At 40.5% G+C, this 14,116-nt stretch overlaps 1 protein-coding gene across 1 annotated transcript; it reads right to left on the minus strand.

Annotated features, from left to right (window-relative positions):
- Nucleotides 1–536: 536 nt before the first annotated feature.
- On the minus strand, nucleotides 537–1,440 carry LOC113334623 (putative RING-H2 finger protein ATL69). Its single transcript, XM_026580838.1, has 2 exons — nucleotides 767–1,440; nucleotides 537–677 (listed from the first exon to the last, which is right to left on the minus strand). Exons 1-2 carry the CDS (start codon nucleotides 1,258–1,260, stop codon nucleotides 671–673), a joined length of 501 nt encoding a protein of 166 aa, XP_026436623.1. The 5' UTR covers nucleotides 1,261–1,440; the 3' UTR covers nucleotides 537–670.
- Nucleotides 1,441–14,116: the final 12,676 nt, after the last annotated feature.

Consider the following 14,116-nt stretch of genomic DNA (forward strand, 5'->3'; position numbering starts at 1 on the left):
TTTGATTTTAGTAGACGGGCACTAGTATAGTGATAAAAACAGTATATTCTACCCGATCATAATCTGAGATCTAGATTCAAACTAGATCCATAACCAATTCGGGATGGAGGTTCTAACCAGGCTCATTGTTTTCAGATAAATTTTAACCAGACTCATTCTCAGATTGATCCTAACTGCAATTTCTAGCAAAGATATAGTCTTACCAGTTACGACACCCTATTTGAAGGCACTCAGATCTCATGTTGAGCCTGAAGTGAGTCTGAAGACAGGGGTTTGAGTTAAGCTCAATGAATCCGGTTATTTATAGCTTATGACGTTTAGATTGTTGCTCTTGTACTGGTCGGTCTCACTCCTTAAAATAAATTACAATTAACTTTTGTACTACAACGACCCAATTAATAATAGTCCCACAGTAATATCCAAATTTAATACTATTATGAGTTTTGTTATCTTGTGCACTCATACACAAGATAAGAATCACTTATTAACATGAAAAATTGAACAAACAAATAAAATATAAAGGAGATAGTATTTCTTTGCATTGAAAAAACAAATAAAATATAAGAGATAACAAAACCTACTACTATCACTAACAACAAGATGCTGAACTTTAAGTAAGCCATTCATATTTGTATACTACTCCAGTACTCCTCTCTCCCATGAGTCTTAACTAAAATCTATCATCCATTAAAAAAAAGAAGTTATATTAAATCTATCGATCAAGATTGTCAAAAAGAAAAATCATTTGTTTAACCAACTTTTTCACCTCGGATGACGAGCAAGCGGCACCAACTCCGACAGAGGTGTGGCGGAAGGAGTGGTGGTTTGTGATGGAGCCGGAGAATTACGGCACAGCGGACAAGTTGGACTCATCCGAAGCCATTCGTCAACGCAATCAGGGTGGAAACAATGGTTACAATCTGGCATACATCGAATTGTATCGTTCGGTTTGTAATCCGTCAAACAAATGGGGCATGGACCGTTGTTAGGTTCTGGCAATCTTCTGCTCTCTCCTACGATCAACTTTGGATACGAGTCTATTGTGGACCCATCTAGGCCTAATAACATCATCGGTTCCGGTAAAACTCCCGTTGTGATTTGGCGTTGGCCAGCACCGCCTCCGCCCGCGGCTTTGACCCTGACACAGACATATGAAGCGAGCATAATCGTTGAAATCAGGACTAGTATACCAACTGTTATTGCTATGCCGTAACCGAGCCCTACTCCGCTTGTTGACTCTGCTGCATTTGGTGAGGACATGTGTAGATCGGAGCAGAATGCGAGTCAAACAAATGCCAAAATTGGTCGATAGAGAAGATGACCAGGATCCAGTATCAGCTGCTAGAGTGATTGAAATTAATGGACGAATAACCGGAATAAGTACAGAGTGTGTTAGCACTGTAGTGTAACTGGGTTTGTTTAGAGGTAGGTTGGGAAACGAAGAAGTGGAAGGAAGGATTTAAATGCTTGTTCTTTAGTTGTTAAAAAGAGCACCTAAATGAATGCTAGAGTAGGGACAAATTTCTAGTGCCGTGGGGCTAAATAAAGTAAGGGTGAAAGCACTGCCAGATGTTTGTAGACAATATTGATTGTACTATCTGTTGTTGTGTAACCGTTAGATTTTAGTACTTAGTTTAGCATCACCATGAGACGAAGTAACGAAGTATAAAAAATCAAAACACAAACAAATTAAGCCAAAGAAAGCAAGATAAGCTTTTTTATTAAACAAAAACATTAATTAATATAAGGCGAGGACCGCGGGGTACGAGTCTCAAAGTTTGCACCTTCCAAAGATCGTTGCGCCTAGCACTAGCGGCTTGGATCTCCTCTGGTCTGAAATTACCGTAGTTTGGAATTGCTAGTGAAGCGACATTCTTAAGTGACGTCCGGTTACAAATGAAGAAATAATAATGTAAAAAAATGAGTGGGAATGTTATTTATGCCCCTACTATTCATGGGTCATGTACAAACACCCTTATCGGTCTTTACAAATACCCTTAATGGCATAATTGAAATTATGAACAGAAAAATAATTCACATAGTTCCAGTTTTAACCTTTACATCTTATACTTCAACTTCATCATTTTTCACTCGAGAAAAAACCAGTTTAACTCTCACCGTCTTCGTCTCCGTCGCCACCACAACCAACGCCACCAACACCACCATCATCTCCATTGCCGTCATCGCCACTCAGAAAAATTTGCATCACACCTACCACCACCGTAATTATTATCGAGAGAGATCGAGCGGACTTTTGAAAGGGGATCAAGAACAAAGTGAGTAGATTTGAATCTGAGAGGGATAAAGGGTTAGATGGTTGAAGACAAATCGAACAGAGATTAGCAGGGTGAAATTGTGAAATTGAAGCTGCTGTTGACTGAATCGAGATGAAATAGAAGATGGTTTTGTTGATATTAGGGTTTGAGTTGATGTTGCAGTCGGAAGGGAGATGGAACTGAAGAAATCAGGGGAGATGAAGGTGCTGCCATCAATTTGCAGTAATGAAGGAGAAGATCGATGAAGTTGTTGCTAATGATTAGAAGAAGGGGTTTATGAAGAATCAGTAGATGGAGATGGTTGAGGTGAAAGAATGGATGCTGTTGCGATTCGATGAAGATTTTCTTTTTCTGAGATCGATTTCGAGTTGCTGATTCAAATTTCAGAGAGATTGAGATTGTTGATTCAGAAAATACTATGATTCAACTTTCTTTTAAGTTTTGTTATTAATTTTCGGTAATTTTCTAACTGAAAACATTTCATTTCATTTCTTTAGGTTTTTTCAATTTCAATTACTATGAATTTGAGTTGAATTTAGGGTTTTTCGATGAATTAGTTTGATTCTGATGACGGGTTTTTGTGTATCTAGAATTTCTTCATGTGAAACCTGGGAAATGAGCTGCATTTGTGAGGACCAAGATTAGGAATTATGTTACTGGCAGTACCGTTGAGAAGACTTTTCGAGCTGGAATTTCGGTAATTTCTTTCGATTTCTTTTGTTTATATAATGTGATAGTATCGAGATTGCGAGCTTGTTAGAAGAACAGTTGTTTATGAATTCATTGCATTGGAATATTGGAATGGAATACGACGCTTATAAAGTGATTCATGTAGCACTGAATTGTGTTGTTTAATAACAAAATACTAGTTTTTGACTCATTTTTTGATGTTCGTGTAATGTTAGATGAGTGAAAATGATGTCACGAAGGAGACTAAGCAATACACTTACAAAGAGGGCGCTCAATTTGTATTCATGGACCTGGTACTCCACATACTTGTTGTTCTTATACTCTTGATTTTACTGAAAGGATATTGTCTATTCGCATTAGTTCTTAAGACTTAAAGAGTGATTCTTATTGAGTTTTTGATTGTTGTACGTATGAGGAAATTCGTTTGAATGACTCTGATGTGGGTGACAAGAAGAAGTGGCTGAAAAAAGGAATGGACTGCATTATGCACTTCTGGAAGGGAAAGGTAATTTGTCCATCATGTTGTTACTGTTGGCGAGTATGTTAGTTAATTATGAAACTAGTGGTTTATGGGGTGGTAATGATTGTGTTTGTTAGAGTTGGTGGTGGTTTTTTTTGTATTGTTTGTGGAACTGTTGGATTTTAGTATTTATTATCTGGATTTTTAGTGATGGTGTTGATGCAGGTTGTTTTATCTTCATAAATTTACATGGTGTTGATGCAGGACTTATATCTAATCACCACCAAATTTACAGGTTTGCAGAATGAATGAGATGATTTCTAGGCAAGGCTGAATTCCAAGCTTCATGGGATTTTCTAAAACTTGAAATATTTGCAGCGATCACCACTGCTCCGTCGGGTAGGTAAAGTAATTGCAACCCTGGACAACCTCATCAAGTTGCTTCCAACTTTGGAAACAACTTGACCAAGTTGCTTCCACTATTGGAGACAACTTGAGCTAGTTTCTTTCACTTTTGGAGGCAACTTCAGCTAGTTGATTCCATGTTGGAGGCAACTTGAGCTAGTTGATTCCATTTTCGAGGTAACTTGGTTATGTTTTTGGGTCCATTCATTCATCGGAAATTATCTTATACCTATATCTTATAGTAGTTGTGACGAATTTGTGGTGCAATGGTAACACAGGGTTGTGTTGAGTTGCTGATGATGGTTGTGCTCCTGATGCTCATGCTTTAAAGTCAAGAGTGTAGATGAATGCTTAGGAAGTTGAGAAGGAACTCAATATGTATCCAGGCATTGAAAGCAGAACAAGAAGTTGTTACTGCTTGTGTGTTGCTGATGGTGTTTGAGTAGGGGCATGGAAGTGACTGCAGCTATTGGCTCATGTTGCAAGTGTGCATAGACGGGTGTGGTCATGAAGATGTTGCAGGTAGAGTTGCAGTAGCAGATATGGAGGATATGGTGTTGTATGGTGGTGGTTTGAATTGTTGGTTGAGCACTGATGGTGTCGCGAACCTGTGGTGCAATGGTAGCACAACTGACTATATGTTAGAAAATGTGTGTTCGACTCACACTAGGTTCACTTATTTGTATATAATTTTTATTTTTTGGAGACAACTTGGGCTAGTTGCTTTCACTTTTGAAGACAACTTTGCGCTAGTTTCCTTCACTTTTGAAGACAACTTGAGCTAGTTGCCTCATATTTCGAGACAACTTGAGCTAGTTGGATCCATTTTTGGTTTGCAACTTGTTCCTGAACATTATATTTATTGGAGACAACTTGAACTAGTTGCATTCACTTTTGGAGACAACTTCAGCAAGTTGACTCCACATGTGGAAGGCAACTTTGTGCTAGTTGCCTTCACTATGATTTTTATGCTAATTGCGGCAGCGGTGGTCGGCTGTGGTCGACGGTGGTGTTCATTGGTGGTGGTGGTTGGTGCGGTGGGCGGCAGTGGACAGTGGTGGTGGTTGGAAGTGGAGGACAGTGGTTGGTGGTGGTGGGCGGCGGCGGTGGTGGACAGTGGTGGTGGTTGTTGGCGGTGGTATACAATTATGGTGGTTGTGGGCGGCGGCGGTGGTGGACAGTGGTGGTTGTGGGCGGAGGCGGTAGTGGACAGTGGTGGTGGTTGTAGATGGTGGTGGTCGTCGGTGGTGGTCGTCGGAGGTAGTGGGAGGCGGTGGCGGTGGACGGTGATGGTTGTTGGCTGTGGTGGACAGTGGTGATGGTGGGCAGTAAAATTTGTTTTTTTTTTTTTTAAATACTGTTAGTGGTAGTGGTTAGTATATACACTTTTTAAAAGAGGGTATTTTAGTAATGTATAAATCTTAGGGGTATTTTTAAAGTGTGAAAGGGTATATTTGAAGGGGCTATATAATAGGGGTATTTAAATAAAATTCCCAGAAAACTATAGGGAGGAACCACAAACAAGTGTTGACTGTTTGACCAAAAAGGTTTCTGTGAATACTAATTAAATATTTTCCACGTGGGAGCAATTCATTGGCCACAAAAAAGGCAGCGGATTGGGTCCGTCGGGATCTATACATCCATGGTATATCTAAACATCCTTAAAGTTACTTTATCTCATCACGAGGAAGGTAAAGATCAACGGTGGTAGATGAGATAAAGTAGCTAACCTAGGCACATGGGTGTGTCTGCACGTTAGAGTCGGCTGAGAGGTCGACTCAGCAATGAATGCAACGGTAAAGAAGAATGGCGTGTGTTCTTCTCTCACGCGGAGATAATGACATGGCACCTTCGGATGGATGAGGTCAGCGGCCAACGAAGGTACAAGATTGACCGAATCCCATCAGATCTCGATGGTGACAAGTACATCAAAGATGTCCCAGATTGCGGAGGCGCTATAAATACTCAGCCTCACCACCAAAGAAGGGACACGCAATAACTAAGAGAGAGAACCAGAGAAAGCTTATACTTGTATTGAATACCTTGATATTGTGTTCTTGTACAATTATTCGGCTTTACTTCATTCTCCTTCTAGCATTTAAGAGCTTGTAACCATACTCAAACCTTAATAACAATCATTACTCATTACCCTATGGACGTAGGCGAAAGCTGAACCACATGATCTCGTGTATTGATTGTTAACTTAGCCGCACTTACTTTTCTATTATTATTGGGGTTGATAGAACATCTTTATCCTTATCGTTATCTGCATTACAAACATACCTTTTACTACTTGCATATATGCTCTTCATAGGTATACTCATTGAGCAATACTTGATCCTTTAACTATCAATTATACGTAGACTATCGGGAAAAATAGTAGTCACAGTTTGACGCTAGAAAAATCGTCTTAGAAGTTGTACCTTTTGGCTTTTTCATCTTTGTTTTTCGGTAAGATATCACTAACAAGATCGGATCTAAGAGTAGGATAGATAGATCTCACTTTCTAATGAGGGTCATCTTTTTTTACAAGTTTGTTGAGGTTTTCACACTCAAGAATCTTGGTTACTCATTGATCTAAAAATTGTTCAACAAAGGCTCCTTTTAGAAGTATTGAGATTGTTTTTTCGGAAGATTGACTCTCCACGAGCATTCATCCTTTAGATCTGAGCACCTTTGTTCACCAGGGCATCTCAGTTACATTTACAGCATATTTTAAACCTAAGTTTTACAAAATCAGCAACTTTACAAAAGACGACACTGTTTTCGAGATATCTTTATCGTTTTTTCTTTGTTCTTTTCATCCGAGGGTCATTTATGAGCTAAATCCCAACGATTGGATAACTTTATTAAATTCGAACTCGGAAAAATCATAACACCATTCTCGTGGATATATTCACAAACTAATTCGTGGGGAAGCACGTACCACATACCATATTTGTCTTCTTTGTGCGCAGATAAATACTTGCCAGGAAATGGACAAACCAAGCGACATACCTTCAAGTTCAAGGCCTGCTATCACACGCGGGAGGACCCAAACCTTAGCATGAACCAACCTAAGGAACAAAGCCGAGGACGTCCAAAGCGAAGTAACACGAAAAGCAGGGGCAACAACACCAACTGGTCATGCAAAGGGAATGGGACAAACACTAGGAGCTCAACATCTTTATGGAATGCCTAGACTTCAACCAACAACCGTTACGCAACCTATTGCTGCTAAGAAAGGTAGGGTACCACCCATACCAACACCATGGGAGGACTGGGCTACTTAACACCACCCGTGAATCCTGACGCCCCATTCATAGAGGTAGAGGCAGAGGATTCTCAGGATCTTGTCAACACTACACCTCAAGGGGGCAGAGCTTCCAATGAAGCTCAATTGGCAGACCGATTAGCAGCACTAGTGCAACGCAACAAAGACCAAGATGATGCAATCCTAACCATGGCTCAGGAAAACCAGCATTTGAAGAACCAGTTAGAAAGCCAGATCGAGGGGTCCCATTCCCCACCTGCCCGAGGAAAGCATGATCAGGGGGCACTCTCAGGAACCAACAGAATGAACCTTCGTCTACGACAACCCCTTTCCAAGAGACCAGTAGGAAACAACGACACTGGTTATGACTTCAGTTATCACCCATCCCAATCGTACTACACGGACACGCTATCAAGGGGGTCTAGCAAGGTGGAGATGGTATTAGGAAAGATGGAGCAAATGAGAAAGGAAATACAAAACCTAAAGACGGGCTACACGGGAACACGTCTGGAAGAAGTACTCCAAGAATAAAGACATCACGGCTAACGGCCTACTTGTTAAACGAACATATTCCCTCTAAGTGCCATTTGCCTATATTCCAACAGTACGACGGAACAGCTGACCCTGCTGCACACCTGAGGTATTATACACGTGTTTTGGCTCATTGGGAAAGAGATGAGATCGTTTTATGTAGGTTTTTTCGGCAAGTCTGAAAGGATCGACGTTAGTTTGGTTCGATAACCTACCAGCAAACTCCATAGATTCGTTTGATCAACTCTCAAGCGTATTATTAGAAACCTACATGTACAACAAGACAACGAAGGCAGGCCTGGACCGCCTATTCGCTCTAGCCATCGGCCCAAGGGAAACCCTACAACAGTACACAGAAAGGTGGCAAAGGATATTCCAAGAAATTGGCAGGGTCAACCCCGAGATCAGTATGATCAACTGTTACAAATATGGCTTAGATAGAACGTCTGCCATCATCGTAGAACTCCACAACCGCACAATCGAATCTGAATGAGAACTCCAAATAATTCAAGACCTCTCCATTCGACTAGAGGAGATTCAAAAAGACAACCTTAGGGCTCAAATCAGAGGAAGCACCTCTGTGCAAAGAACAAATTCCCTAGAGCCGGCCCCCGAATCTAGCAAATGAAGTAGGGATAGAGCAAATAGGTCCGGCCCAAAGGACAAAAGACCAAGGGCTGGGGACGGTAAGCTAAGTAGAGACTTCACAGACAAGGTATTTACCAAGCTTAACACAAACGTTACTCAGATATTAAGAAAGGAGGGGGGGGGACTAGGATTCCCTTACCCAAGCACCAAAGGTAAGCATTATGAGAAAACAAAGGAGTTCAAGGATTACTGTGAATACCATCAATATTACGGACACACAACAGACAACTGCAAACACATGAGGCATACTATCCAAAGACTGATCGATGAAGGTAAGCTTAGAGAATATGTCCAGCTGCCAGTAACAACGCTTGCACCTCTGCAGAAGAGGGTCAAACTACCTGAGGATGTAAATTCCTAAACATGATAACCTACTCGGACGCACCTCCATCTTCACTACCATGTGACATCCTTGAGCTAGCACGCAACCGAAGGAAAATTGAATCCTATGAAATATTCAAGCTCACGAGGGCTTCTACTAACATATAGGAAGATTGGATGGAAACGCCTTTAACGTTTTCGGTAAAGGATATCAACCAAGAGGTCGAAATGCACAACGATCCGTTGGTAATTACACTCCCTATCCACGGATGGAATGTAACGAAGGTCCTTGTGGACGGGGGTAGATCCCTAAATGTCTTATTCTATGAACCATTTCAACGAATGGGCCTCCACGATGAGCAGGTGTATTCATCCACTTGCACAATTTATGGATTTAACGGTGATACGTGTTGTAAAACACCTAATTTTATATCTATAGTTTATGCTTTCTTTGCTATTTTTCTTGAAAATTATGTATCTTATTTTTGAGTTTGAGTTTGAGTTTATTAGGTGCAATGGAGTCATTTGGAGCAAAAGAAGGAGAAACGTCCATTTGGAGCGAAAAGCGCAAAAAGGTCAATTCACTGGCGATATTTGGAGCATACTAGGTCATGCAAAAGGAGTTATGCAGAAAATTATATTGTCAGTCTCCTAGAACTGACAATTGAATTGAGAATTAAGCTGTCGGTTTTCTGAAACCGACAAGCCATGTTCGAAGCGGTTAGCCCTTGTCCAGGAATGCAGGGTGCCAATATCACTTTGTATCATTACAAGCCCTAAATTCAAGAGAAGTTTTCTTCTCTTCCCACTATTCCCCCGAAATTGAGAGAAGCCCTGGCGGCAGTGAAACTCGGTAAAAGGAGATGAAATTGAGACAGTGATTGAAGTCTGGATCGAACGAAGAGAGAAAAACTCGATGCTGATGCCATTGATTTCTGCTGCTGCTTAATAGGGAAACTCATATTTGATGAGTGTTTGATTGAATTGCAAATGGAGATCGAAGAATTGGACCTGAGAAGAGGGGTTGTGTTTGAATCAGTGAAGAAAAGAGAGTTGGGTTCGATTGTGTGAGTTCAAAAATGGGTTTTAGATGGATTCTGAATTGAGGATGAAATTGAAGTTGGTGGTATAAATTAAGGGTTTGCTTCTGTTCTAGGAACTAGGGATTCTGTATGATTTTGAGATGAAATGGATGAAGAAGAGAAGATCCCTCTGAAATAAAAGCTAGGGTTTGAGGAAGCTTCAGTGAATTGAGGGTTTGAAGCTGGAATTTGGGTTTGGATTGAAATGGTAGTGGTGAACAAGACTGAGATAAATTTTTTGTTGGTGATTGAGATGTTGCTGCTGCATGAAGGAAATGTGCAGCTACAGAATGAAACTAGATGTATGCTTAGGATTGATTAAATGTGATTGCACATTACAAGCAGGGAGGAGCTACATAATGGATGCCACTGAAGATTTCGCAGCTGAATGTTGGATGTAGCTCAGGTTGCAGGATATTGATTCATGGGTTTGAGCTGGGTGTTGGTCAAGGAACTGAGGTTGAATCTGGTGTTGTTGATTGTCAGGTTCAGTTCTTATTCAGTATAAACTACAGGTGATGCTGTGATGGCAGTGTGTAGGAAATGGTTGTGGACTGCAGAGTAGTCAAGGCTGATGCTGCTGTTGGTATTGCGAGCAGTTTGTGCAGGAAATTGAATTGGTTCTGGAGATAGAGGAGAAGCTAAAATGTGAGTTGCAGCTGCATATGCAGTTGGTTCTCGTCAGATGGGGTGGAATAGGTACAGCTGGTGATTGTAGGAGCTGAGAATGCAGTGAGTCTGCAGCTGCAGAGAAGGATGCAAAGCTGAGGTGATAGAATCTGGTGATGGCAGTTATGGAGACTGAGATGATTGCGGTGACATAGTTTTGTAGTGAATATGGCAGTAAATTGAATTGCGGTTGGATAATGGACTGGTGGAAAGAGTGTGCACTGGAGTTGAATGGTCTGTGAATACGTGAACTGAAGCTAGAAAAGGTTTGCTGGAATGGTTCGAATTAGATGTATGTTAGGCCTGCAGGGTAGGAGCTATAATTGAGCCTGAAATAAGCCGGGAATACCACAGAATCGGCCTAAACTCTACCGGATTCGGAGCAGGGCGAGTTAATTCACCGATCCATATAGCTGACTCAGTCGGACTTGGACCTATTTTGGTTGGGCCTGGCTAATGGACTGTCGACTTTTTGGAAGTGGTTTAGATTGGAAATCACAAGGCAGATGAAGAAATAAAAAGAAAACGGGGGACGTATTCTAGAGCACGTATTATTCTTGGATCTTTGGAGATAGATACATCTAGGGTTTGCTTTCGTTTTATTTTTCATCTTCTTCAATTATTTTATGGTTATGATTATGATGAACTCCATTATTATGAGTAACTAAACTCAATTATTGGTTATGGGATAAAAGTTGATTTCTCAAGCATGTTATTTAAATCAATGAATTAGTTTTGTCTCAAAACTTTATTGTTTATGATTCATGGTTGATATTGTTTTATGATTTGAATGCTAGTTTGGTTGAGTCCGGAATCAATTAGATTAGTCTTCATCTCTATTGCTAGATTAGGGTTTTCAATACGAGATAGTTGTTTATCCCTGATTCTAAGTAGCATAGTGCCATTTTACTTGTAGTGATACATCTTTTTAATTGGATATGAATCATAACCTTTGTTAAAACTAATTAGTGCTTTTTACACGTTTGTTTGCATTGATTAGTCTTATTTCATAGAACTTATTGCTCTTAGGGAGTTAAACTTAATTGTGCTTTTACACTTTAGGTTGTTTTCTAGGTAGATTTCACAATAGCATCTTTTAATGTTGTTTGTGATAAAATCGGGAAATAAACGGGATATTCTTGCGATCAAGATATCCTAGGACTTCTAATAGATGAGAGATTAAAATTTCAATTCTAGACATTGATGAAAATACATGTTTGTGAATGATACTATCCCATGACCAACATCTTCTCCTTATTGATTATTCAATTATTTTATTGCTTTTAATGTACTTTCATTGCTTTGTTTATTTAGATAAAACAACCCCCCCTTGGTTACTAAGAAACTGAAAATTGATAACAACAAAAGCCTCTCTGTGGGAACAAACTCTTTCTTATCGCATACTATATTTATTTCTAGTTGAGTGAGGAAGTGAATTGTATTTGCACGGCTGGCAACCGGTCAAGTTTTGGCGCCGCTGCCGGGGAGGCATACGGCTTGTTATTAAGTTTTTAGTTTCTTATCATCATTTATGCTTTCATATTTGATTTTTGTTTTTTTGTCTTGTTTCTCACTTGTTTGCAAGAATTGTTTTCAGGTACCTAATCCCTGGCTTCTAAAGATTGGAACTATCCAAGGTGCGGGATAGCTACTCGAAGAGGCACAATACTCCAATCAAGTCAAGACACGACGGAAGAACAAGAGTTAGAAGTGGAAGAAGAATTACAACTAGAAGAAGAACAAGAGGTTCCATTTGTATAAGAACCACTAGTTGAAGAAGAAGAAGAAGCAATGGGTGATGCAAATCGTACACTCAAGGACTTGGATTCTCATAGGCTTGATGCACAACGGTGGTGTATTGAGACAAACTCAACCTTCGAGATAAAGCCGGGGTTGATTAGAGAGTTACCGAAGTTTCATGGCATGGCGAATGAGGATCCAAACAAGCATCTCATGGATTTTCACAACGTTATCATGGCCATGCTACCACCGGAGACTAATGCGGATGGAGCAATGTTGAAAGCTTTTCCATTCTCTTTGGCGGACAATGATAAGGAATGGTTGTATTATTTACCATACAGAAGTTTCACTACATGGAACGGGTTGAAGAAACTCTTTCTAGAGAGGTATTTTTCTGCGTCAAAGGCTACTCAAATTCGCAAAGACATTTGTGGGATAAAGCAACACGTAGGAGAATCTTTGTATGAATGTTGGGAGCGATACAAGAGATTGGTGGAAAGCTGTCCACACCACCAATTTAGTGACGTGATGAAATACAATACTTCTACGAAGGTCTCCAAACAAGTGATAGATATCTTCTTGATGCAGCGGGTGGTGGTGCACTAGTGAACAAGACGGTGGCCCAAGCTACCGAGTTGATTGAAAGCATGGCTGCAAACTCGCAACAATTCTACACAAGAGGTGAACCAATGGTTAGGCGAGTGCATGAAGTTACGGATTCATCATCACACCGTGATCAAAGGATGGATAACATGGAGCAAATGATGCAAAAGATGGCTGCGGTTATTTTACCTTCATATGGTGAAGAGTTGGAGCAAACTAGTGCGGTCTTTCCAAATCAACAAAGACGGTATGATCCCTACTCCAACACTTACAATCCGGGATGGAGAGATCACCCCAACTTTAGCTATGCAAACAAGCAAGGCGCGGTTCAACAACCTACTTTCAACCGTTCGAGTGGATTTCAACCACAACAACAATTCCAGCCGCAACATCAACAATTTAAGCAAGCACAACAATCGATGCAAAATCAAGGTTTCGATATCGATGCAAAGCTTCAAACTTTTATGCAAGGCATTTCTACCATGTTTAAGGAAAGTCAACAAGAAACTAAGAGTGCTATCAAGGAGTTGCAGACACAAATGGGCTCCATGGCGGTTGATATAAACAAATTGAAGGCACAAAATAGTGGGAAACTCCCTTCTCAACCTATCAACCCAAAAGAGGGTGTCAATGCTATTACGTTGAGAAGTGGTACACAACTTGTGCAACCCGAATTACTGATTCGGGCAAGGTGGAAACACCAAAGGAACCGTTTTGGAGGAAAGAGGGATGATTCCCCAAACCTGAGGTACCTATTCCTAACTCTAAAACTCCGGTTTCTACTTATGTTCCTCCTTTACCTTTCCCTCGCAGATTTGCAAGTTCCAAGAAGGCGGAACTAGAAAAGGAGATTTTAGACGTTTAAAGAAGATTCATGTGAACATACCACTCATTGATGCGATCAAGCAAGTTCCCAAGTATGCGAAAGTGTTGAAGGACTTGTGTACCAATAAGCGAAGGCTCAAAGATAATGAAGTGCTAAGTGGGGGAGAATGCTTCGGCAATCTTACAACACAAACTCCCACTGAAATGTAAGGATCCCGGTAGCTTTGACATTCCAGTCACAATTGGTAACACCACATTTAACAAAGCTATGTTGGATTTAGGTGCATCCGTTAATGTTATGCCTGCATCTATGTACAATTCACTTGAGTTAGGTCCTCTTAAAAAGGCTGGAATTGTATTGCAATTAGCCGATCGCTCTAATGTTTACCCAATGGGTATTGTTGAGGATGTTCTTGTGCAGGTTAATCAACTTGTATTTCCAGCTGACTTTTGCGTGTTAGAGATGAATGAAGGGTCACCGGACTCGTCTCTTCCATTGCTACTTGGGCGTCCCTTCATGAAAACGGCGAAAACCATTATTGATGTGGAAAGGAACGCTAACTATGGAGTTTGATGGAGAAACAATACGTTTCAACATTTTCGAGACGATGAG

Source organism: Papaver somniferum, chromosome 1, assembly GCF_003573695.1.
Source record: "Papaver somniferum cultivar HN1 chromosome 1, ASM357369v1, whole genome shotgun sequence".
Lineage (NCBI taxonomy): Eukaryota > Viridiplantae > Streptophyta > Magnoliopsida > Ranunculales > Papaveraceae > Papaver > Papaver somniferum.